The 25,883-nt window shown below is 41.9% G+C and overlaps 2 protein-coding genes and 3 long non-coding RNA genes across 19 annotated transcripts in view; 3 read left to right on the forward strand and 2 right to left on the reverse strand.

The window, feature by feature from the left end:
* Nucleotides 1–253: 253 nt before the first annotated feature.
* LOC146374748 (uncharacterized) lies at nucleotides 254–1,273 on the forward strand. The gene is made up of 3 exons (XR_014802086.1): nucleotides 254–541; nucleotides 992–1,117; nucleotides 1,205–1,273. It is a non-coding gene; the product is annotated as an uncharacterized LOC146374748 (long non-coding RNA).
* Nucleotides 630–7,320, reverse strand: LOC146374749 (uncharacterized). Of its 11 annotated transcripts, none has more exons than XR_014802083.1 (7): nucleotides 6,367–7,319; nucleotides 5,650–5,691; nucleotides 5,073–5,515; nucleotides 4,251–4,394; nucleotides 3,914–4,147; nucleotides 3,518–3,705; nucleotides 630–2,283 (listed from the first exon to the last, which is right to left on the reverse strand). It is a non-coding gene; the product is annotated as an uncharacterized LOC146374749 (long non-coding RNA). The 11 variants fall into 11 exon arrangements; XR_014802084.1 differs by having other exon boundaries at nucleotides 5,073–5,196; nucleotides 5,438–5,515; nucleotides 5,650–7,317; XR_014802081.1 differs by having other exon boundaries at nucleotides 5,073–5,691; nucleotides 6,367–7,320.
* Nucleotides 7,321–8,926: 1,606 nt separating this feature from the next.
* nsmce4a (NSE4A component of SMC5/6 complex) lies at nucleotides 8,927–16,047 on the forward strand. 4 transcript variants are annotated; one of them, XM_084949431.1, is made up of 11 exons: nucleotides 8,927–10,065; nucleotides 10,668–10,919; nucleotides 11,024–11,104; nucleotides 11,195–11,325; nucleotides 12,241–12,386; nucleotides 13,712–13,811; nucleotides 15,081–15,171; nucleotides 15,263–15,357; nucleotides 15,443–15,491; nucleotides 15,589–15,674; nucleotides 15,786–16,047. In XM_084949431.1, the coding sequence occupies exons 1-11, from the start codon at nucleotides 9,732–9,734 to the stop codon at nucleotides 15,849–15,851; spliced, it is 1,431 nt and encodes a 476-aa protein (XP_084805557.1). In that variant the 5' UTR covers nucleotides 8,927–9,731; the 3' UTR covers nucleotides 15,852–16,047. The 4 variants fall into 4 exon arrangements, with proteins under 4 accessions (XP_084805557.1, XP_084805561.1, XP_084805560.1 ...); XM_084949435.1 differs by having other exon boundaries at nucleotides 8,930–10,065; nucleotides 10,693–10,919; XM_084949434.1 differs by lacking the exon at nucleotides 8,927–10,065 and adding an exon at nucleotides 10,103–10,378.
* A 323-nt stretch (nucleotides 16,048–16,370) lies between these two features.
* LOC146374751 (uncharacterized) lies at nucleotides 16,371–25,498 on the reverse strand. The gene is made up of 2 exons (XR_014802094.1): nucleotides 23,886–25,498; nucleotides 16,371–18,586 (listed from the first exon to the last, which is right to left on the reverse strand). It is a non-coding gene; the product is annotated as an uncharacterized LOC146374751 (long non-coding RNA).
* tacc2 (transforming, acidic coiled-coil containing protein 2) overlaps nucleotides 17,951–25,883 on the forward strand; it is a 47,545-nt gene continuing 39,612 nt past the window's right edge. The window contains exons 1-2 of one of the 2 annotated variants that reach the window (XM_084949430.1): nucleotides 17,951–18,374; nucleotides 25,498–25,742. In XM_084949430.1, coding sequence (XP_084805556.1) covers nucleotides 18,264–18,374; nucleotides 25,498–25,742 — 356 coding nt within the window. In that variant the 5' untranslated portion in view covers nucleotides 17,951–18,263. The remainder of the gene's footprint in view (nucleotides 18,375–25,497; nucleotides 25,743–25,883) is intronic. The other variant, XM_084949429.1, reaches the window with a different exon arrangement.

Here is a 25,883-nt window from a genome sequence, read left to right on the forward strand (position 1 = left end):
CACCAATTCCACGGCCGGCAGGTGGCGCAGAGCACTTGCCGGCCCCTGGCAGGTTGAAGCACAGACAGGCGCCAGTTCGATTCTCACTCACACACTCACTCACTCCCAATCCTCTCTGTAGCTTCGGTCTGCTAGGGGGATTCCTGGTCTGCGCAGGGAATCCAGATGTTTTTTTCTTTTTTGGGCTGTTGGGGCCTTTATTTATAAAGCTGGGACTATCTCCGTTGTCATGGCTACCAAGAACAACGCCTGCTTGGGGGAGAGCGGAAAGCCGATAAGTACAGACTCATTCATCCTTTCGCCACTTTCTTTTCACAGCTGCTGCTGCTGCGGTGGCAAACGCTGGGACTTGTGTGGCTATGCAGTTTTTGCGTTGTTGGGAGCTTTTAAGGACCAGCCTTGAATTTTACACATTTGATAAGTGAAGACTGGATGTTTAGTGATGAGAGCTGGGATCATCTGGACAGAATCTGCAGCCTGCATCTCCAAATCAGAAATGGCTTTAGATCTGACGCTAGCAGACAGGCATGCATGTCTCAGGGTGATTACACACTAACACATTGTGAATAATCACACACATTTGTATACATTTTATTCACAAGATTAAAAAAAAAAAACACTATACAAAATGTGTTTTTGTGACAGGCTGCTAGTAACAAAGTGCTTAAAGATTTAAAATTGGTTCTTTCCCAAGTTTTCTGTTATGTGCACACACATTCCTCGACTTAGGTGCTTTTTAATTCTCCAATAATGGTCAGTGCAAAGTGTTTACACAAACAAAAAACAAACAAACAAAAAACATTACTCAGAAAATGGTCAGGTACAAGAACTGGACTAAAAAGGAGTGGAAAAACCAGATAATGTCCAAAGAAATACTTCAGCGTGTGGCTCACGACTTTTGACAGTACTGTAAATGTTATTAATAATGAAAGATGTCAAAATGTAGCTTTCTCATTTTTAAAAAATTCCCATACACATTCTTTTCTTCTAGCGAAGGTGCCTCCTCCTTCTGACCTTAGGGTAACTAATTTCTCAGACAGTGACATCACGGTGCGTTGGGAAGTTGCAGCTGATGATGATGTTTCTTACCTCACTAAGTGGAGGCGACCTGAGACAGGTGGGGAAGAACTATTGGATTGTTGGAGTACATATTATGAAGTAAAAAAATACAATATCTCAATAAACTGTTATCCTGTGTCTTAAGGAGTATGAGATATCACTGTCTGCACTCTATGGAGATGGAGCTCAGAGTGAAGCTGTGGCCATACGCTACAGCACCTGTGAGTCACACATTTTCTGATCCTGAACCTTTCTCAAAGTCAGGAGGGGAGAGCCTGAAACCATTTACCTAAGTCACATTAGCAGCAGTGTTCAGCCTAAAAAATAGACAAGTTAAAAGTCATGCATTTGAGTCATGCATCCATATTATTTGTTTATTTATTAAATTATTTTCGAGACACTGTTAGTTGTTAGAAGCCAGTGTTTTAATGACAGGACATATATGACAGTAATGAGACAAGCTAAGATATCCAAGATTGCCACAAAAACACAAATAGAATCACAGAAAGCTTGTTTGTCTCCAGTTAGTCTTTAGGCCCAGTTACCTTTTACTTTTCTGTGGTCAGTAGCCCTTCATGTCATATTCTGTCTCTATGTACAGTATAGCATTACTAATACAATAACCTGTACGTAAATGAACTTCATTGTGTAATTGATGGCAGTTCTCAAAGTACTAGTCACTTAAAGGTTAAATTTCACATCTAAATTCTCATCTTTGAATAACTAGAACTCTGAGCTATGAAATAAATGTAGTGAGGTTAAAGTATCAAATCAAAGTATCAAATTCTCTGTTATACTTTACATTTATTTTCTAAAAAAACACTTTGCTCTGCTGCCAAAATAATTTCCTCCTTTAAAGGAACAAAGTGAGTGTTAAGTGTCGTTAGCTGTGGTACTTTATCTCTTCTATGATGTTGCTGCAGGGTCTGGTGGAGGCCCGACCAGCCTCACGGTTTCTGATGAGAGTGCCGTCAGCATGGTGATCAGCTGGGTACCTCCCAATGCTCATGTCCTCCAGTATCACATGTCCTACATGGCTTTAACTGGAGCTGATAGCCAGGATCACACTGTGAGTGGGTCGTAGTCATTACATCTTCACCTCTTCTGGGCTTCAGCCGGCTGTCATGTCTCAGAATTCCAGAAATTCCATAAGTCCCAAAACTTTAAATGAGTTCTGACTGTGTTGGGATGATAGTGTTGTTTGTTGTCTGCAGGTGCTGGTCCCTGGTGGAGAGAAGCAGGTGATGCTGGAGTCATTGCAGCCAGATACACGTTACAGCATGTTGGTCACTGCTGAGTACCACAACAGAGAAGGAGGCAGCAGTTCAGCTCAGGGCAAAACTGGTGAGTCAAACAAGGAAAGATGCCAAGACAGCTCAAGTGCAACTTCCAGTTAAGACCGACAGGCTTACATGCAAAAAGTGCAAATGTCCCATTACTTTACCCTAACAGGAGGACATGCATACTTGAAGGTTTCCACATATAGAAACATCAGGGTTTTTGGGCAGTATTGTTTCTACAGCACTACACGTACAGTCATTTTGGTCCAGAGACACAGATTCCTTTCTCTGCATAATGATGGGCTCTCTGAACAATGAGACAGCAGCCAGTACCGGTACAATGACAGTACTGCTCTTGATACTTGGTTGGAAGTTCAAAAATTACTGGGTGCACTGTGTCTGCGTTTATTGTCCATGCTAGTGTGCAGACGACATTCTTTGGCTTTGTATTTTTTGTTTGTTTTCTGTCTTTTTTCTGTCTCTCTAGACACTTTGTGGGTAAGCAGTGCGAGTGTGGTCAGGTCAGCCACTCCAGTATCTGTGTGTCATGGAGACCAGTATCTGCCGTTGATGGATATCCTATTGTAATCCAGGATGTAAAATGTATTCTGTAATCACGTCTACAGTGATGTGAAAAGGTGTTTGCCCCCTTCCTGATTTCCTAGTGTTTTGCATATTTATCACACTTACATGTTTCAGATCATCAAACTAATTTTAATATTAGACACAGATAAGATAAGTTAATACAAAATGCAGTTTTTAAATGATGATTTTATAGATTAGGGAGAACGATTATCCAAACCTCCCTGGTCCTGTGTAAAAACAAATTGCCCCTCTTGTTAAATCAAGGGTTAACTGTGATTAACCAATTTTGGAAACCTCAGTTCAGTGTTACTAAACACACTCAGGCCTGATTAATTGCAGACTTGTGAATCAAGAAATCAGTTAAATAGAACCTGTCTGACAAAGTGAAACAGGCTAAAAGACCTCAAAAAGCAACACATCGTGTCACCAGCCATCCTCCTGGTCCTCAGTGTTAATGCCCACTTAACTGGGTCCTTCAGTGGAAAGGCTCAAGCAGATGAAGCCTAATATAACAAGATGAGACTGACAAATATTCTATTTGAATGTTTAAAAAGAAAAATATCACAGTATCTATGCTTTCACTGAGCATATACCTGCATCAATGATGAACTCTCAAGGCTGAAAAGTCCTGGTCTTGGTCAGCCACGGTCCACTCACACGCACACGTCACCAATCCCTGACTGCTTGATCATAACAGCAATTGGGCTGCTGGGAACATGACGGCCGTTCTTCTTGATGTTAACAAGGTGCTCACCAATCTCCCTGGGAACAAACGAGATTCCTAAGACAGACAGACAGACAAAACAGATGTTAACAACGCTTATTCTTGTTTGTGCATGCAGCCCGTTTCAGTTGCTCCTGCTTCTTTCTCCACGCTTTAACTTTTATTACTTTCCCCCTCTGTCTTTTACTTAGGGGTTAATAAAGTATTTGGATTCTGATGAGTCTCATTGTTTAGCAAACTTCTCACTTATCAGATGGACACTCACCAATGTGAGCGTTACGCAGCATCTTCAGCAGGCAGGGCTCCTCTGGGCCTGAGGGTGTTGTAAGAGGGGCTGTCAGCTGTGCTGAGGTCAAGCTCTCCTATGTCCAGTGGAATATCTGCAGCAGAGCCCACCTTCAGTGAAGTATGATGGCTGGAAGGCTTTGAGGCCCGTCTTTGCCACTCCAGGGTCAGAGACCTTCACCTTGTTTGGATGACAGCCTGCTCCGACATTCATCTGTGGGCACAAACACCAAAACTCAAGAGACTTTACAGTGAGAAGAAAAGGCAAACCTTGCATGCCAGAGTGAAAGTGAGAGTGTGTGTGAGTGCATACTCACCCTGAATGGACTCTCAGGGATGTTAGCGTCTCCCCAGGAGACCATCACAGTGTGCTTCACAGGCTTACGTGGGGTGTAGGTGCAGGTGTATGTGCTGTTGCTATTATCCTTAACCTGGACATCCACAGAATTGACTTCACCATCCTGTGCAGAAGACAAGGGATTATAGTTCAATCAGATTTAACACACCGTATTTTTCGGACCATAAGGCGCACCAGTTTATAAGGCGCACTGTCGATGAACAGGTCTGGTTTCATACATGAGGCGCACTGGACTATAAAACGCATTAAGCGAAACAAAACAGCCAGATAAGTCAAACTTTACTCAACTCTTTCTTCTTGCTTCCTCCACTTCCGTACCATTGATTCATTAATGTTGAAATCTCTCGCAGCTGCTCTATTCTCATGTTCTACTGCGTGACTGACAGCCTTGAGTTTGAAATCCGCTTCGTCAGCATGTCTCTTAACAGGTGGCATTTTGGGGTCATTATCCACCCACAATACAGTAATATTATGTTGAAGCACAGTACGTATCACTCCGCGAGGCTCCTGACTACGTAGCCGTAATGCTCCGACAATCCATCAAGCGGTGCGACTTCGTAGCTTACCAAAGTCATACTAAAACATTTTTTGACAGATTTTTAAGCGCCGTGTATTACATAAAATCGGTTCAAGGTCAGTAAGCACAACCAGAATTCATACATAAGGCGCACTGTCGATTTTTGAGATAATTAAAGGATTTTAAGTGTGACTCATAGTCCGAAAAATACGGTACATACAATATATTTAACATATTTGTGATCATATACAAAGCCAGATATACCTGGGCTATAATTTTCAGAGGAGCTTTTCCTCCTTGCTTGGCATCAACTGTGAATTCACTGGGTTTTCCAACAGCCAGACCACTGCTCTGTAGGCCTGGACCGTACGCCTTAACCTAGAGAAAACTATTTTAAACAAACAATTAAAAAAGGAACAAGTCAAAGATCTACTATAGCCAAAAGATCATTTACAGACTATAGCGCTGTGAAAAAATATTTGCCTCCTTTCTGATTTTGTATCTTATTCCATATTTGTCACACTTACATGTTTCAGATCAATAAATTTTAATATCAGCACATGCTTTCAGGACCCCCCTTGTACCAACATTGTCTCCAACAGCCTCCACCACAAAGTCAGCAGATTTACCAACTCCTTCCAGTCCAGGACCCCCAGGCCCTCACCTTCTGCTGGCCAGCCTCAGTGCCAATCTTAACCTCCATGGGACTAAACAGAGCATAGAATGATCAGTCACAATGGCAAGTTGGAGTATTCCAGTTATTGTACTGTTTGCATGCCCATGTGTAGCTGCGTGGAATATGTTCCAGGTGTGGTGGGGTAATACTCAAATCCATACACACCATCGGCAACATCTTTCCGTTTACACAGACCCTCAAGACCCTCTGTGAACACAGCAAAATGCCTTTGCATTATTTCTTTTAATCAAGTCTTATCTGATCATTTTAGGAAGAAAGAAAACACAAGCGTCCCCGGTCTGTTTATAGTAAAACCAGAAACGATAAATTAACAATTCACTTTAATCATGCATTAACAATTTGTTGGCTGCTTAGAACAACATTAAAAAAAATAAAAAAAAACATAGCTCAGACTATAAATCCCTTTGAGGCAATAATAATTTTAGGTTACTTTACAAAAGTAAAAAGAAAAAAAAAAGGTACATTTTAAAATCCTTTGTTTATGGACAGAATTCTTCCTGTTGGACACAAGAAGCAGACTCCAAAAAAAACTTTGAGGCTCTGAAGAAGTCTGATTAGGCTGCTGTTCATGCAACTGGCTCACTGTGGTGTGATAATAGTGTACTTCTTGCAAACAGTTTGCAACAAAAAACTGAACGTCCTTCACATGATCCAAAGTGGGCCCTTCAAACAGTCCAGCACCTGGAACTGTTTGTGTACTTAATAATATACTGGTGAGCTTCTCTAAGTTACAGTAGCTTGTGTTAGTATGTGTACACAAGGACATAAACGTTCAATGATAAAAACACACAGTAGAATAAAATTGTAAGACGTCATCAGTTGATGCAGTTTAAGGACACTTGTTCATATGTGCAGTCTCACCTGGAGCTCACGTTTCTAGTTCATGACCAAAGATTCTTCAATTAATAGTTTAAAGATGTCCATGAATGCACTGCTAACTGCTCTTCAACCTTATAAAAATCAACATGCATTTTGAGTAAGAAACACTTTAACAAAACCAAAAGCTTCACTGGGTTTAGTGATATATATGTCTAAAAAAACAGGTTCAGTTTGTAACTGAGAGAGCGGCTCGGATGCGCTGAATAGACTATGTGCACGTTAGCATATGCTACTTCCGGTGCGGAAACTCCCGTGGGGAGCTTTGTTTCCGGTGTCCTATTCGCGCGTTGTTTACGGTCCAAAATAAGTTAAGGAAATTAATGATGCCTGTTACCCACCAGCTGACCGCATAGCTGGACTGGCCATCGGGCATACCAGGCATTTGCCCGGTGGGCCGATGGTAATTTTTCGTTTTAAATGGGCCGACGTTTTGTTGTTGTTGTCTTTTTTTCCATAACCGTGTAAACAGTGAAAGGTGGCGGATTGGACAGATGCTGGCAGACAACTCAATTGTTTGGTAGTGGCTATGGTGGAGCTTTCACAGATTCAGTAAAATTAGCAAGTGGTGGAGGCCAGCAGGTGGATGGGGGAAAGGACTGTAGGTGGAGAGACCCAAGGCGGCCGCCAGTCCGACTGTCAGGTGAAATGAGCTTCAGGTAAGAAGTTATGACCTGCAGTCTATCTGGGTCAAACCAAGTTTAGGTGTAGTTTATTTTCGTTGTGCTAACTTTTTACAGTCAGTTACAATAACTGGTACTGTGTACTAGCTAGCATGATGGAGTTTCTGTACAGTTGGGTGGGTGCTATGATGTTACTGGTGAACTTTATTTTATTCATAAGGTTAGTTAGTAGAGTTGCCTACTGTCCCATAAAAAACGGAATCCTCTGGTATTCAGAGTTAATATTATGCGTTTTGTATTGAGCTGAAAATAAATGCGATTTGTCCCGTACTTCAGCTACAATAAAAAAACAGACAAAAAGCTGGAGTTATTCTGTGTCTTTACGCTGTCAGCTGCCTCTTCTTCTCTCACTCTCCCCCCTCCCTCTCCTGCTGCTACTTCAATCATGAAACTGATCAATGATCAGCTGATCGGCGTTTCTGCCACAAGTCCCGTCTCTCTTGCTTGTTTATCTCCCGCTTTGCGCCAGAAAGAGGAAACTAGCGGAGGTCGCGTTAAACAGCAGAAGCGCCTTTAAACTTGATAAGCTGTTGTTAGAATTTATTTAATATTACTTTCTAGTATCAGCTGATGTTTGTTGGAGCCACAGCTGTAAAAGCTGCTGGTCACGATATCGGTTTGGTTATCTGGTGAGAGGGAAACATGAAGATGAAACCAGGAGATGTCCTTACTGAATCATCAGAGCTGAACAGGTGATGGAGAAACAGGTTTGTGGTAAATAAATAGTTGATGAAAATATCACTAAATCTGTCATTTATTATTTTTAATATTCAGTAATGGTCATGTCTCACCTCTAGTCTTCTCTGTCTTAATTTCAGGTTTCCACCATATGTTGTAGATAGTTCAGGAAGTTAACTCAACCAAGCAGTCTTTGGGTTTCGGCTAAGTACTGTTTAGAATAGCAGAATAGGGAGGATGGTGTAGGTTTAAGTTTATTAGATTGATACATATGTACCAACAAGACAGTGTACATCACTGTCACAACGACGTTTGTTTTCATTCAAAGGCTTTATGGTTTTTCCTATAATACCTGGTGGGCCGGTCTCTAGTCAAAATGCCCGGGCTGATTTTTTGTCCCAGTCCAGCTCTGGCTGACCGGGTGGTCACTCGGGTTAAACATAATATATAAGGCTCAACTGACAAAAAATAACCGACTACTCCACCAGGTATTATAGGAAAAACCATAAAGCCTTTGAACTAAAACAAAGGCTGTTGTGACAGTGATGTACACTGTCTTGTTGGTATATCTGTATGATTTGTATCACCTTCATGTTTCCCTCTCACCACATATCCAAACCGATATCATGGCCAGCAGCTTTTACAGCTGTGGCTCCAGCAAACATCAGATGATACTAGAAAGTAATATTAAATAAATTCTAACAACAGCTTACCAAGCTTGAACGTACTGCTGTTGTTTAGCGCGACATGCGCTGATTTCCTCTTTCTGGCGCAAAGTGGGCAATAAACAAACAAGAGAGACATCAGCTGATCATTGATCAGTTTCATGATTGAATAGCAACAGGAGAGGGTGGGGAGAGAATGAGAGAAGAAGAGGCAGCTGTGCACCAAAGACAGAATAACTCCAGCTTTGCGTCTTTTTCATTGTAGCTGAAGTACAGGACAAATTGCGTTCCTTTTCCCCTCAATACAGATGTATTGTAATTGGTCCAGCCCAGAGTTGATCATGACCAACTGGCTAATCCACCACCTTTCATTGTTTATACCGTTACAAAGACAAACAAGCAAACATAAAAATGAAAAATCACCATCGGCCCACAGGGCAAATGCCCAAAGGCCAGTCCAGCTATGCGGTCAGCTGGTGGGTAACAGGCATCTCCGAAAACAGAGCACTTATGCAAATATGTGATGTCTTGATAAATCGAGCATATATTTGAAGTTTACACAGCACCATTCTCGCATGAAAATATCTTAAAAGTTTATTTTGTGACCCAGAAAGAGTAATATTTCAAACTCGGCCACTCTGTGTTCCTCCGCCACTGCCTCGTTTGAGTTTTGGACGAAATGGATTCTGGGATATTGCATTTCGTCATTTCGAGCTGATTGGAGACCAGAACAGGCAATCAGATTTTTTTTGCATCCAAGTCTGTGATTGGCTGGTTTTGTGGCACAAATATAACGGTGTACAGAAAGAGTTGAGCACGCACAGGCAGAAATGTTGAGAGCGCAAGCAACACAATGTGAGCAAGAACAAGTGCAAAACCTGAGCGACAGGGGCTGGTGTTGTGTGTGTGTATAGATAATAGCAAACACTGAAATACATTTTTTGCACGCAGCAATGAATTTTGTTCACTCAAATTTAGCTTTTCTTCGCTCAAAATAAATTTCTCCTCAAAATGCAACACTTGCACCTGCATTTTTTTTTTTTTTACATGCGCTCAGAATAGTGGCACAAAAATAACGCCATAGAAAGGAAGGGGCAGTGTTTGTACAAAATTCAAAGGAGAGTAGGAGAAATAAGGAGGTGGTCATATCGAGAATAGGATTTGGACATGCTGGTGTGAACACTACACTTTTCATGATAAGGAAAGATAAAACAGGGAAATGTGACAACTGTGGAGAAGACGAAACTTTAGAACATGTCATCTTACACTGTCAGAAGTGCAGGTGGAGAGAAGATAACTGACCCAAAACCTCAGTAAGATAAAAATGAAACTAGATCTTATTTATTTACTGCAAAAGGACTGTAGAAGTAAAGGTTATCAGGCCTTATTCCAGTTTTTAAAAGAGGGTAAATTGTTTGGGAGGATTTTAGTTGTTGTTTTGTTGTTGTTGTTTTTTTTGTTTTGTTTTTTTGTGTGTGTGTGTGTGTGTGGGGGGGGGGGCGACGTTCCAGTTCACACTCCATACCAGTTGGTGGCGGTAATGCACCATTCAGTTGTTTACCAACCGTCAATAAAATTTAGAAGAAGAAGAAATCTAGACGTTCATGACGATTTCGCTGACACCCAATTGGCGCGCCTTGTGTCCGTTTGCCTCACAGGTACGTTGAAGCAATTATAATAAAAAAACTGCGCACGGGTGGATTTGTGACACTCACAACAGGCTGTGTATTTGCTTTTAACCAAGACGTTATTTGGCCGTGACAGTCAAACGTCCAACAGTTGAGCTAAGCTAAGCGGCTATTGCTTTTGCTAGCTAACGTCGAACACCAAAGATGTACACGAGTAACGCGAGATATATAACTGTGCAGGACTTCCGCGTTCGCGTATGCAGGCATGAGAATGTTCTGTTTTGTTAACTGACCTGTTAAAGCTAACATGACATAGTAGTCTTTTTCAAAAAGCAACTGTATGGTAAGATTTGCTAATCCGCATTTTATATTATATTTGGGCTGGGTTTACCACGTATAAGCACTAGCGTATGCGGATTTTTATCTTGATTTTTTTATGTGTCTTTGGCTAAACTTTGAGAAAACCGGTGTGGCTACGTTAGGTATATGTACCAATAAAACATCGAGCATCTTGACAACCGAAGCCCTAAACAGACAGTTTCTGTACCCTGTCTCCAAGACTTGTTTTAGAAGGTAATAATTGGTCCTGTTCACCGATAGAAACGCGCTTTGTTTATGTTTATTTCCGTCAGCCTGCTTCCCTTTCACAAAACACAGCCGAACTAGTGCGAGAGTGAAGATGAAGAGATCCAAAGGCGGTGGTGACGAGGAAGCTCCCCGGCATAATGGCTCAGCGGGCCGAAGGAAAGCAGACCAGCAGCAAAGTGACGGGGACGATGGTGGCAGTGACATCGGCCCAGCCGACCTGCAAGACGACGACAATGACCAGGGCCTGAGGAGAGAAATAAGGAGCAAATACAGAGACCTCATCAGCTCAGTGCAACGTGAGTGACTACAGGCCAGCAGGTTTGGGGATGGCCAAAGTTGTTGATTTGTATGTATTACAAACAAATCCTTGATGTGCTTTTCTTCTTGTTTTGTTTTTCAGAGAACAGGGAAGATATGCTGAGCCCTTCAAACAACAAACTAACAGAGGTTTTAGAGGAAGCAAACAAACTTTTTAAAGATGGTAGGTCTGATACATGTAAATGAATAACACATGCCAGCAGATCAATCCTTTAGACTTTACAGTTTTTTGGGGGGGGGGGTTTGGTGGCAGTTCGACAGGCGAGAGAAGCAGCCCTGGATGCACAGCTCCTTGTTGTGGCTACAGACCTGGGGAAGGAGAAAGCCAGCCAACTGTTCTCCGAGGGAACCGCTTTCGATCCCACTGCTTTTGCTGAGCATCTCGTGAGTATGATTACTGTATCATGTCTGTCCTTCAGTCACCTTGCACGAGTGGTCCATACAGACCTTGCAGTTTTGTACAGTTGCAGTATTTCTGTCTGGATTTGTAACTCGAGCTGCACATGCTTTTCTTTTACCTTAAGTTATGTATGGTTAAAAAAAGGCAAGGAGGGCAAAACAAAGCTGACAGGAGTTTGTTTAGTGGACTCATATGATGGCCAGACACAAACCCCAGTAATCATGAATTGTTAAATATCTGTCTGTAGGGCTGTGTGATATGATTGAAATATATCGGATGATGAAATGAAAACATCTATCGTTTCATATTGTACGCTATCATTTGTTTCATGCTATCACAAAATACACTGTTTATGGCAATATTTTCTTAATTGTTTGGATGGTCATCGTGTGGATGCAGGCACAGAGAATACCAGCAGAAAGAGTATGGAGAGAGTTTACGGATGAGAAGCAAAAAAATAAACCTTAGACTCAAACATTAGAACAGGCTTTTACCTGCCGCACGGCTTGTAAGAAATACAAAGGAAATGGTGGCCGTTACAACTTGTATCTAAAAATATATAGTTTAATGTACTGCCCAAACACTTGACTCCAACTGAAAAGTGAAAACACTTCACACAAGTCGAGTTGCCCGAGATTCACAGAATTTACAGAAAATGGTGGATGAGAAATAGATGAGAAATGTCTTATATTGGGATATGAGTCATATGGCACAGCCCTATGTTTCTTTATGATAACGCGGTAGCTATAGCAGCTTTGTACTAGTTTTTTTCCTGCTCATTTAAGTGAGTTATACAGACACAAATGCTAATAAATGTAGGAAAATGTGCGATTTTAACACAACTTCCAAAGCATCACATACTGCAGTGGTCATGTGGTGATGTCTATGTTTCTCTACAGTTGTCTTTCATGGGTCTGAACCGACTAGAAGATGATGAAGACGAGCAGCAGAACACCGCTAATGGCTACCTGCCACAGGACGCCTGGCACCGATTGGCCAGGAGAGCAGAGTGCTGCTTTAGGACAGCACCCTCTTTCCACTACATGTGAGTGATTTAGCAAGTCTGTTTACTAGCTGGGACTGCAGTGCCAGGGTCTTTGCCTGCCAACTAAAAATAGACTGATGTTCTGTGAAGAAGCAAATTAATAACACAGAAATTTTCTTTCGACAAGCGCACGTGGTCTTCTGCCAGTCCATAAAAGTAGAATAAGTGGTTCCAGATTTGCTGCCAGCAATCAAAGCATCCTTGAACAGCTCTTTGTCGTTTCCTAAAAACCTTCCTTTCTCTTAATTTTTTTTCTCTTCCACCGTTTGCTCCTCCTGTCTCATGGAGTGCAAATAACAAGTGCTTGAGTGATGCCAGGTTGTGTCGTTTGCTGTCATAGCCTGGGTATACTCAACTTTGTACTTTTGTCTCAAATGGCAAAACAAGTTTGTTGTTTCTACCTTTAACAGGAGGAGATTTCTTGCATATTTTGCAAAGTATTTTGTGGTGTTGGAATTTCTTGGCTGTTGTTTACGCAGTCTGGGATTGTGTCATTGTTGTGCCTGCTGGGGAATGTAAACGCATGACACTGTCGTACCACTCATATCAGGTTGCGACACTTTTATATCGCATGAAAATTTATGCTGGTATATTATGGATGGTATGATGTGGCACCGAAATTTTACTGCAGCAGGGTAATGCTTACTCAGTCATACTCATGCTTTGAATTTGATGCTGTACGGTGACGTGAATAAGGTCCCAGTCACACAGTCAGCAACCAGCAGTCGTGACGGAGAGAGATGTGTATTTCCTGACCAGCTGGTGAATGGTTGCTGCCCGTCACATGGTGAAATTGGACACAAAGAGGTCGGCTGTTCTGCACAAATATCCTTCTTTTAATTGTTTTTCACTGGCAGATTGCTCCAGCTGCCTGTAGATTGCATGCAGGATAGCTTTTCTGTAGACACTTGCCAGTCATTTTTTTTACTACCGCGATGGAGTTAGTTGGTGAGTGTTTGCAGACAAGTTGGTGTCTTCCATGGAAACTACAAAGCAATCTGCAGGACTAAAATGATCACAAGGAGGCTTTTGGTGTGGCACCCTCTTTATGGCTGATTCAACCTACCACTCACCAATCAGTCAGGGAAGACACATTTTTCCCTCCCTGGTGGCGGTGTCATGTCCAATATGGTGGACAACTCTCAACAATGTTAGCATAATGTCATCAACGCAACCTCACCTGTGGATTTAACATATGAGAAGTTCTAAACAGAAGGCGTATTGTCAAATTATGGCGTAAGATGGAATAACACAGTGGTTTCATGTGGATATGTTTTCTGATTTTCTTTTTTTTTTTTGTTTCTCATCCCTCTGGTTCTTTGCAGGATGGGCTCATTCTATGCAGAACCACCTCCCCCAAAACAAAGGATAGAACGGCAAAGAAAAGCACCCAGCAAAGAAGCCAAAAGGATAATGCCTACTCAGGTAACTGAAATGACACTTCCATGGCTGCTGTTACCTACATGTAGTTTAAGATAAATGTAATGTAGTTTAAGATAAATGTAGTAGCCACCCATCCCTGTTTCCATTTTCCACACATACACAAAGTTTCACCACATTATCCACCACATTGTTGGTATTTGGACCAAATGATCCCTGTGAATCTTCTTCTGTTGATTTGGAACCCCTGGAAGTTTATTTTAAAGCTATTATTATTGATCTTGATTTGAAGTTGGACAGTGATGTTAAATTAGATGGTCAAATCAGAGCGGTGGTTAAGTCTAGTTTTCATCATTTAAGGCGATTGGCAACAGTCAATTTTTTTTTCTTTCTAGGCAGCACTTTGAAACAGTGATCCATGCTTTTATTTCATCCCATGTGGATTACTGCAACTCTCTTTATGTGGGAGTCAGTGAGTCGCTACTCTTGCGCCTGCAGCTGGTTCAAAATGCGGCTGCACGAATGTTAACAGGAACTTGTAAAACAGAGCATATAACCCCTCTCCTGGCCTTACTCACTGGCTGGCCGTATATTTTAAAGTTCAACTTAAAATTCTTATGTTCATTTAAAAATCTTTTCACAATCTCTCCCCACCGTACCTCTCTGAGCTTCTTCACCCCTACACACCCTGTCCGTCTCTCAAGTCAGCTGACCAGCTGCTCCTGGAAGTACTGAGATCCAGAAGGAATGTTAGGGGGACAGGGCCTTTTCTGTCGCTGCTTTAAATTATGAACTTTCCTTTCCATGTTAGAGAGGCCCCTTCACTGTCCGCTTTTAAAATACGTCTTTAAATGTTTTTGTTTGGCTCTCAGCTCCAGCAAGAAAGTTTTTCTTTTAGTTATCTGACCTTTTCGATTGGTTTTTATTTCTATCTTATTTATTTTCATTATCTGACTCTACTCTGCAGCAGTTCATGTCAGCTATGGTTGTTTTAAATTCCTTTATAAATAAAGATGGATGGATGTTGGCATATAACACACCGAGCATTTTAAGGAGTGAGAATAAACCTGAATAACCCATCTCCTTGTCTTGTGTAGTATGTATGAGAGCATGCATTAAATAAGTATTATTTTCCAGAGGTCATCTGTTTAAAATAAATGGCATGATTCTGTAATCTTCATCTTTCAGAGCATATCTTGACTTTTTATTATCTAATTGTATTTCTTAGAAATGAAATCAACAGATTTTTAAATTTATTTTTTTAATTTTGTGGACCTATCCCACTTATTCGGTGTGTCATTAAATGTCTTTTAGCTGAAGAAAATGGAAGAGTCGCAACAAGAAGCGACAGAAAAAGAAGTGGAAAGGATTCTGGGGTACCTGAAGAGTTATTACCAAGATGATCGTGAGTTTGAAGTCGACCTCAGAGACATCGCATGGCTGTGTAAACTATTAGTTGCTCACGTGTACTTTTTTCCCCTCTCCTTCTATCACAGCAACCTCACCAATATCATATTACGAGTTCGTCATTGACCCCAGCTCCTTTTCCCGGACAGTGGAGAACATCTTCCACACTTCTTTTCTGATCAGAGTAAGGCATTTACTAAAGATTTAAAGTGAACTCCAGTGCCTCCTGGTGACCATAAGCAGACATGACAGTTTCATTTGTGTTTCAGGATGGACTGGCAAGAATGTATCTTGATGAGGAGAAATTGCCATGTATAGGTGGGATGATGTGACACTTGTACTGTTCTGACTGGGGGATAGCATAGAAAATGCCTTGAGGTAAATAATGAAATAAAACAACGTTTTCATGTTTCAGCTCCTGTAGAGGAGGGGGAGGTGGAAGCCGGAGGTTCCACCAGCCGTAAACAGTGTATCCTCTCTATCAGCCCAAAGATATGGAAGGTTAGCAGGTTTTGGCCTGAAGTGCACATTAATAAAAAGCACGGTAGCTACAATCAAGATTTTGTTTTGTGCCTGTGATATTAATTGTAAAGTTTGCTTTGTCCTTCTCAGGAGCTCATAGATGCCTTCGACATCAGAGATTCAATTATTCGGCCTCCAAACGCGCAGAATGACTGACAGACTACACCATCTTCCCCACTGAAAAACCTAAACATTGTTCTTAAACGTTTTACTTAATAAATTTCAAGTGACGTGTTACAGTTTTATCAGTTGAGGTCAATGTATAATAATCGTTCTATTGCACATTTGTTTATTTTTTACTGCTTTTTAAGTTTGAATAATAAAAAAGAAATAAATAAGTTTTTTTAAATTATTTTATTGCAACTCTTGAATATTGATACACAAAAGCCTTAACATAATATGCTTCTGATAATCTGAGCTTTGACATAACACATTGGTAGAAATGAAGGTTCAGCTATTTAAGCTGCAGTTTGCAGGAGAAGGCTTCTCTCTGAAAAGATCTTGGCAGCACAACTTACATTTACAAAGTTGCTTCTGAATAAACTACAAAACATCTGGAAGAATGTTCTTTGGACAGATGAGACCATAGTAGATGTTTGGCCATAATGCACAGCACCATGACTGGCAATGATCAAACCGGATATTAGCACAAACATCTCACACTAACTCACCATGGTGGTGGAAGATTTTTATTTCAGCTTGGTTAGCAGACACATGACTTGGGTACCTTGCATTTACTCAGTTGACCTTGAACTTCAGTGTGAGGTCATCTGTACAACAGTTAAGATTTAACCAACATGGGTAATGTAACAGGACAATGATCCCAAGCAAGCAGCAAGTATGCAACAGAAAGGCTGAAAAAGAGAAGAATGGAGGTGTGGCAATGATTGAGTCAAAGTCCAGACCTCAAACTGACTGAAATACTGTGGCGAGACCTTAAAAAAAGCAGTGCAAATGCCCGCAAACCTCAATAAAGTGAAGCAACATAAAGACAAATGGGCTAAAGTTGTTCCATAACAATGTGAAAGACTGATGAAGTCACATAGACAGTGATTGCTTTAAGTTGCTGCTGACAGCAGTTCTACTTGCGGCTAATTTATTTTTCACAGAACTGTATATCATTAGTGCAAGAAAGTTTGCAGTAAGGATTGTTTTGATATTTTGTTCATATCCCATAATTTCCTATGACGGATTAGTCTCTCCGTGACATAGGAGTCTTAAGTCTTGCGCGAATCAAGGGAAAGGGAAAGTCAGGTTTCTTTTTCCAGTGGTTTTCTTCATGTAAACCTTCTATGAAGCGTGATCACTGGAGTGCCAGTTTCTGCAGCTGGTCTGATCCCTGGACCATGTCAGAATCATTTATCCGCCTGTATTTATGATGCATGGTTGTCTCAACTGGAAATTTTGTGAGTTGCTCATTTTTAAGGAGCCAAAATGTTATCTTACTGATATTAGACTGCAGAGTCCGTGCATACTGATGTTTTGGCCAACCTACCCTTACATATTTTTTAACCATAGAGGTTCTATATCACTTCACAGTGTATTTATACACATACTCACGCACAAGCAGCCATTCAAAGCCCTGGCCTGGCACCGGGAACAATTTAGGCTTCAGTATGTCTTCCAAGACCAGTCTGTTTTTTGCTTGTTTGTATAATTGGATTCCTTACAGTGGAAAGTCATGCTACATTAGACACAACCCAGGCCAAAACAGGCCAGACACAGTGCTTTTCTATTGATCCTCCAAGTTTGGAGAGGAGGTTTTCATCACAGAAGAGACCACTCCCTTTAGGAGAAGAATGATTCATCATAGGATAAAGGTGATATCTCAAAACAACTTTGTAGAATCTGCCTTTATGCCTCTTTCTAAGGAGAAAAGGGACCCAAACAATGCCTGCAAAATACCTCCAGAAGCATAACAGGGAGCAGCCACTGACCTCCTCTCTGTAGGTGTCAGGAACTCATCAGGTATAGATATATCCCTGTTACTATGCTACAAAAATGTAACAAAAAAGTTGAGTTAAACAATAAACAGCTAAAAGATAAAAGTTCTTTATTCTGTTTTGCTATTGGGTTTCTTTGTTATTCCATATTGGCTGAGTGAATATCAGTATGATCAAATTCATTTGGCTGAATGCACTGATACTATCAAACATACCCATCATGATGATGTACCAGCATCATCTTGGTTCTTTTAAAGAGACAGGCACACTTCGTGCTGCCTCCCATCTCTTCCTCTCTCCCACTCTGAGCTTTTTTCCCTCCAAAGCAGTGCTTCAGTCTGCTCACCCTGTGCAGTGATGTAGAGCGAGGCTGCATTAAGACTGGAAAGAGTGGCTCCCTTTTTTCACTCTGATTTGATTTAGGTTGGACTCCTTATGTAATGTAGATTTTATATAACAATGGCTTGAAAATATATGTCAGAGGGACACCATGGGCAATGCAATGCAGAGCGTTTATTAGTCTTTGAGGGACACACTCACACAGACACAGAGGCGTGCACACCCTCACTCTGTAGCTCCTGCAGAGATCTTCCTGCTTTGGCAATGCTGAGTCTGACTAACAACGATGCAGTTCTGCAGAAAGGTGCTTTGCCAGCCGTGTAGTGCCAGAGTCACTTCACCAGAGGAGGACATGGAATACAAGATGGGGAGCTGCATCGGAATCCCACACGGCAAGGTAAACAGAGGAGAGGTGGAAAACTGTGGGGCTGTCAGAGACTGGCTGCAGCATTGCATCCATGTCTGTGGGACTGAGCAGGGGATAGCATGGGAGAAGAAACATAGCAGGTTTTACTGGTCAAGTGCTGAGTCTTTACTGAGGAGAAAGCGGGGAGAGGGAAGGTGCATTCAAGTGTTGGAGGAGGGGCGATGTCAGCAGTAAAAAAGGAGCTGCGGAGACAGATCAGGGAGTAGGGAAAGGAGGAGCTGAGTATAAACGTGAGAGTGTGAGGCTGATCGTAGTCGAGGAAAGATGGGAGACAGACTGACAAGAGAAGGGATTGTTTACATCTGCAGATTCATTTAGTCCACAGCCTACAAATAAGGAAAATCTATAACAAGTGTGTTTGGTGAACAATGCGTGTACTGTTATTTATAGGGATGATGCTATCAGCACACACTGGGGCGCTTGGCTGAAAATAGCCTTTGAAGATGGCAGATGAGAGGATCCAAAAAACATTTAAAGCCTCTCTGTTGTCAAATCTGTAACTTGGGCTCCTGTTTGTTATTCTTCCCATCTGTCAGGTTGCTGTGTGAGTGTGTTGTCCTTACACGTCAGTCACAGGGAAATCTACAGGGAGGTGTTGGACTTAAAAGAGGACCACCAGACTGAAATCAAGGGGATCAGTAGATGTTAAGGTGTAGATATTAAAGGATGCTACAGGTGGTTTGGACACTAACGCCATCTGCAGCCTCTTACGTGACAAGTGAGGTCTGACATGCCGTCCTCCTCTCCATAACGTGTGTCTTTGTTTACAATCCCTGGGCCCACTGACTCCCTGAGCAGACATGGCTTCCCCAGCTCCAGTTCGGTCTCCTCCCCTCCCTCCCTCCCTTGATCCTGTCCCAACTTCTGTCCCTGTCCTGCGTCCAGTGCAAAAAATAGCAACAGAGGAACCGGGGCTCCTCAGAAGACAGGACAGAAACACTGGCCTTGAGTCTGACAGTAAACACAGGTTGGAGGGGTTTGTCAAAGCTGGGGGGCACACACTGTAGCAGAAAAAAGACTTTTGTTTGGCGTGGTGAGTAGTTTTTTGGTGAGTTGCAGCTGTGTTAAAACTTTGGATTATATTACGATGACATTGTTAAAACCTGTTCTGAGATTAGTGTGACTGTATTCGATTAAGTGTGAGTGTTTACGGTTACTGGTGGGCATGATGGTGAATATGGGTTTAATCACAAATGTATCAACTTTATATGCACATCAATGCTTTGCAAAGGTATGAGAAATTATGTGTTGTGTTGTTTAGTTTGGCGGTTTGTTTACCCGCTGATGGACAAACTCATATTTGTCTGACCAAAGACATTCATGGCACTGAGCCAAACCTGTGAACTTAAAAGATTACTCACGTTGAGTGATGGTCAGGCCGTGATGAGGTGAGAAGAGACCTGGCAACAGCCTAATCACATGATTTCCCCTCAGTGCTTTCTGGGCTGCCAAAAAGCCCCGAAACACTGCTGCCACTTAAAGTGCACACGTGTCACTATAGGGGCTGAAATTACACCCCAATCACACAAATAGCAAGCAGGCGAGCAGGGCCGATAAGCTGCCACAGCACAGAATAGGTGTGATTTAATATGTGAGGATAGGATGTCCATTTTGTCTTTGTTTTAATGTAAAAATGTGAGACAAAAAATGATTTCAGGCCATGCTTTGACTGCACGGATGGACTATACAGCCTCTGCGTTCTTTTGGAAATCTAGTTTGTGTGACAAACTTGTGCATAAGACTGTAATAAACGTCAACAGCAGTGAACAGGGCAAATATCTATTTATAAAGTCTTGCATATTCAGGTCAGTGCTTTCTGACTAAACACAGAGCTACCATGCAGTCCCTGCAGTCATACAGGGAATGCATGAACGGCCTTTCCCTTTCACGGCTCAGCTGCATTACAGACAACACAAAAGTATCCTCACGAGACAGAGAGATGATTGTGATAGAATATTTCTGCATCTAATGTATCCTCCAATGTGCTGATGCATGGATGCTCTGATGCTGTTTCATGTCTTTTAGACATGAGGTTATACAAAGTTATTGCAGCTGGAGATTAATCTGACTAATACACATTTTTAGAACAATTAAAAAATAATTCAACTGTCCTTCTACCAACGAAGCTCCAGCTTTCCCACATTTAAGGCCACATCAGCAGACTTGAAACCTGCACTTTGGTCTTGGTGTAAGGTTCTTGCATCAGACGTCCCTAATCCCTAAAACAACACACACTTACAATTCCCCCTCACTCCACGGAAGTTTAACCTCATACCAAAGACTTTTAATCCTGTGACGCAGGAGTCTGTGACTACTGAGGGACGGCTGTTCAGACTCCAGGTCTCCTTGTTGACCACAGGGGGCTGTAGCTGATGGTGTCTCTGTTGCTAGTTTCTTACAGCCAGCTGATGTGAGAGGCTATTGCTCTGGGCAGTTGTGGCCCTGCAGCTGTGTAAGCCATGGGGAACGAGAGCAGCACGACTGAGACATTGGTAAGGGCAAGCTTGCAGACGTTGGATAGCTAGGATCTGTACTTGCTGCTATGCACACCTTGAGCTCTTTTAACTAACACAGTCGCATGATTACTAACTTTTTGCTTCGGTGAAATACACAGGCTTTAAATGCTGAGGCTTGTCTAATGAGCATTTAGATAAGATAACATGGCTTGTCTTATTTTGTGATTTACCCTCGTAAAGCTGCGATAAAGATCAGATGTGTTATTTAATGACTCACAGCATGTGTCTTAATCTATGCCCATTGCTACACACCCTAATAATAATTCATGCCTTTATGATGTTGCGTGTCTCATTATTGCAATGTTGCTGTTCTGCACTTCTAATAACAAAGAAAAAACATACCAGAAGAAGGACACCTATAGAAAAACGGGAATTTAAAATGTGACTGAAGGACTTCAGAAGTGGAATTCTGGATTAACCTAATAGGATTAATTTAAACATTTGACTCATGAGCTATATGCTCCAGCACTAAGTACTCACAGACTGACTGAGCTTAACATGCTACTCCCCCTAAAAAAAAATAGTGGCTAGTTGTTTTCAGTGCACTCTGCATGCAACTGCTTCTATCTAATGTAAAGTTGTTCCTTTAAAAATCTCTTTGTGAACCATTTCATTCCCTCGTTACAGCCAGAAGAGGGCGCTGCAGAAAATGTTGTTCTGTTGCCACCTAAGGAAAGTCAAAATGACTCCGTGCAGGTACAATGTGTGTGTGTACGTGTGACTGCCACTTTGATAATATTAGCTTGTGCGTGGGTACGATATTTGTAGTGCTCACAGGTACGGATGGCTGTGGCTTTTGTTTGTTTGTTTGTTTGTTTTTTTTGGGGGGGGGGGGGGGGGGGTATTACCACTAAAACTGTGCCTGTTCGTAGCAACTTTCATCATGATCAAGTCACCATAACCCATTCATGCCATGTGAAAGGTGAAAGTTGTTTTTTTCATGGTAAAACCTTTCAAAACAGTGAACTGTCATATCAGTATGTTTCATCATGTGGTGATGACGCACTTGAACCTCATCGAAAGGTCATATTTAAAGCAGGAAGCTGCGGTCAATGCAGGAAGAAATTGTGGTGCACATTCATAAGTTTTTTTTTAACTACTCAACTATTATTGTGTGATGTGCAGTGAACAATGCAATGAACGTTTATGCATATAAACATTATTTAACATGTTTTCAATAGAGTGTAATATTAGATGAAAAAGACAGAGAAAAGGAAAAAAGAAAAGCAAGAATATCATAGCATTTATCATTTTAAAGATTTGATATAAAATTTAAATTTGTTCACGATAATTTGAGGCGTGGTTTCATAATTCTGCTTTGCATAAGAAATGTGGCTATACACAAAATAACATTACAGCACAATTAGTAATTTTTGTTTTATAAAATCAGGCCAAATCAGATTCTTCTTGGTTGTTATTTTTATATTTTCATTATTATTAAACTCTAGTCTTATGTCAGTCAGAATTTTAAAATGAGTCTGTTGATTGAGTTTTTATTAAATTCTTGTTTTGTCTTCTGTGGAATAGTTTATCCGTGAGACAGCTTCTTATGGAGCTGTTGTTAAGTTTCTTATCCAGAATTGACATCCCTTGATTGACAGCGGGGTGAGCTGTGGCTCTAAAGGGCATACGTGCCCACGTTTACGTGTAACCACAGCTTCCTAGAGTGTAACCTGATCCTCTCTTTGGGGGTCAGTGCAGGCCTGACTCTTGGCCCAATTCCCAGCATTCACCTGCAGAGGCACTGTCAATGCAACCAACCACAAGACACAGCAGCAAGAGAAAGGGGGAGGAGGTGAATAGGGAAGGAAAGAAAAGAAAAGAGGGAAAGTTCTTAGACTAGGAGGAGGAGACAGAAGGAGAGCTGAGTGGAAAGAGTTTACAGTAGAGGGGGAGGAGAATGCTCAGCACTTCCACGAGGCCAGCGCAAGTCAAGTTAGTCAGTCTCAGCAGCAGCAGGTTTGGTAGTGTAGTGTTTCTAGAGACCACACACACACATACACACACTGGAAGAAACAGAGGAGGCTCATGGAAATTTAAAGGGGGAGCGGCAGTGACTCTACAAAGAGGACAGGGCTGTGGAGAGGAGGAGAAGGAAGTACAGGAGAGGAGGAGCGGGAGCGTCAGCAGCATGTGTTGCAGCATGTTTGTGTTCTCGACTGCCCTCCTTCAAAACACAGAGCCCTGCAGAGCCTGCCTGCACAGTGTGAGCATAGTATAAGGGTAGCAGAGGAGCTGCGCTGCACTGCACTGTAGAGTCACCTTCAGGACAGTGGAGCACACTGCTGGGTAAGTGCAAGAGAGATGAAATGAGATAAAGCTCGTAGGACGTGCAATCAAAGGTGTGTTTTATACAGGAGGGTGGATGGAGTGGATATGTTGAGTCGGTTTTGTGTGTCTGTGGGTGAAGAGGGGACCTGTTCCTTCTTCAGCACTCCTCTTTCATGTTTACAACAGTCATGTGTGAAGCATTAAGGCTTTTTTTCAGGGCTCGAGCATTGACGTTTTGAATAGAGAGTATTTGCTGCACAGGCAGTAATAGCCAGTCAGCCTCGCTGTCTCTCCTGTGGGTTAAATATTAACAAAAGGTGCTTTCTGTGTAGGGATCGAACAAACGAAAAGAGTAGGTGTGATTTTCCACCTTCTTGACTTTCCACATGTGACCCCCACTCATGACCTTTTAAGAAATGTTGAATGAGTGTTTGCTGTAAACTTTGGCGTGCTTTTCCTCGTCATTCTCTCATTTGAGAAAAGGTACGGGTTGTATGTTTTCTGTCTTGTGCATGACAGGCAGGAAACAGGAAACTCGACACATGGCAACATACAGTTTTCTCATAACTGTGCTGATCCCAGCGTGCATCACTGTTAAGGTGTGAAGGAATTGTTTTAACACCTGATTATATAACATTAATCCAGAAAATAGGAGCAGCAGGGAGATCACAGACATTCAGAGTGACACTCATACCTGCAGCAGGCCTTTTTTTTGCATCCAGTTTCTTTTAATGTTTTATCTTCTCTTCTGCAGCCAGTTGTGTAGCTGGGTTTCTTGCTACAACAAGAAAAAAAAGAATCTAAATTAGAACATTTAAAAATAAACTAAGACGGCATGACACCATTCTTGTGCAAATGTCTTTTAAAAGTCTAGCACACAATTTTTGTGTGTGTTCATGCAAGCACATTCTGTGCTTAATATGTCCCACAAAGGAGGCTCTTTGTGGTCACACAGGTGAGGCCAGTGACTCAGAGCCTGCAGCACAAATTTATTTGTTAATGTGTCTCCAGTTTCCACATTAAGGAAATACAGCACTAAAGCGAAGCTCGAGCGTAAGTTGGTGTTTTTCTAGTCGGTCTTGAATATATTTTTTTGTTTCTGGCTTGAAATAGTTTGCAGCATTACTGTAATCACATCATATGAGTGAAGACGCTAAAGCAAGTGTATATAAGGTAAAACTTGCTCTCGTATAAGTGCTACATTGAATTGATTTAACCTTCGTTTCTGCTTGCAATGACTGCATGCCAGCTATGAGTGATTCATAAATAATCAATGTGCTTTAATACTGAATCTCAGCAGATCCTCAAAGGATATCATTACCACTGTGTGGCTGTATCCATACTCACACGTGAAATCAACTCACTGGCTAAAATCAGGATCTCTGTGTAAAAAAGGAAACACTAAATATAACAGGCAGGGCTGTGTTAGATCTCTAAATCTGGACACAAATGAAAAGAAATAAGAAAAATAACCTCCGACTCTCCACCTCCATCCACAGACAAGAGCACCCCAGCTCTATTGCATTGCAGCTTAGCTGAGTGTTGTGCACCGTGAGGCTGTTATTGTCCTCATAGTGAGTGCTGTGGCTGTGGCTATATCCTTTCCAACTGACTGTTGAACAATCAGGAAATAAAAAGCAGATGAGAGTTCAGATTATTTCATTTACTGTATTTCAGGTTGCTTGGAAAAATGATTGGCTCAGATAAAGACACATCTGAAGCACTTAGTCGCTGAAGATGTCATCCAAAATACCTGCTCTTGTCTGTGCTGCTTAATTGCGCTTGTCACCATCCAGCAAAACTGGTTTGGCTTTAATGATTATTATTTCAACACCTTGGGAAAAAATACATTTGTATTTCCTCAGAGGTGTTTGTGAGGTGGAAAGTACTTCTGATGACAATATTTTTCAATTCATTAGTTGTTTTTTATCCCATTCAGAGGACATGCTCAAATGTGGGGTGTAAACAAAGCTGCAGAGATTAAACTGCAGTGAGCCGGGATAAATGCTAGGATTTAATACTGGAAATAATCTTTTAATAGCATAAGAAAAGCAAGTTGAGAGACGTATCAGATAAGACGTCTGAGTGGAAGGACGTAGTTCAGCCAGTGTGGCCTTTACATTATAACAACAAACACATGGGTGGAGTTATCTGCTCATGTGATGTCTGGCTTTGAGCATTAATTTGTGGGTGTTCCCGTGTTTGCCCGCGACATGATCACACTTGCTTAAGTATACACGTGTGTGTGTGTTGTGTGGCAGAGACTCCCTCGTGTAGCTCACTGGTATCCTTCACCGTTCCTGCAGGCTGAAGCTCGAGCCGAGAGTTCGACCCAGAGGGACGACAGAGCGCTACTGACCGAGGTTTCCACCAGCCAGCACAGCCTGCTGTCTCAGCCCGTGCTGCCAGACATCCCAGTCATCACCGGGGTGGAGGAGACCCGAGGCACGACCGCAGACCAGGAGGACAAGGAGGAGCTTGAGTTTCCTCACGACCTGCTGCCCAGTTTAGATTTCAGCAGCGAGCTCAACATCTGGGAGTCCTCACTGGGGTAAGTGGAGGGGTTACACACACACATACACACAGACTTTTACACTTCAGAAGACATAACTTCCTGGATACTTACTCCAACTCTAACCATAATCACTACTCCTCTAACCTGAAGCCCTGCACTCACCCAAAACAAAATCTT

The sequence above is a fragment of the Perissodus microlepis genome, chromosome 13, assembly GCF_051167445.1.
Source record: "Perissodus microlepis isolate ML-2025 ecotype Zambia chromosome 13, ASM5116744v1, whole genome shotgun sequence".
Classification (NCBI taxonomy): domain Eukaryota; kingdom Metazoa; phylum Chordata; class Actinopteri; order Cichliformes; family Cichlidae; genus Perissodus; species Perissodus microlepis.

Coding starts and splice junctions, on each gene's coding strand:
- nsmce4a (XM_084949431.1), top strand. CDS start 9,732: ATGAAACTAGATCTTATTTATTTACTGCAAAAGGACTGTAGAAGTAAA. Junction 11,105..11,194: donor AAACAAACTTTTTAAAGATG/GTAGGTCTGATA, acceptor GTTTGGTGGCAG/TTCGACAGGCGAGAGAAGCA. Junction 11,326..12,240: donor CTGCTTTTGCTGAGCATCTC/GTGAGTATGATT, acceptor GTTTCTCTACAG/TTGTCTTTCATGGGTCTGAA.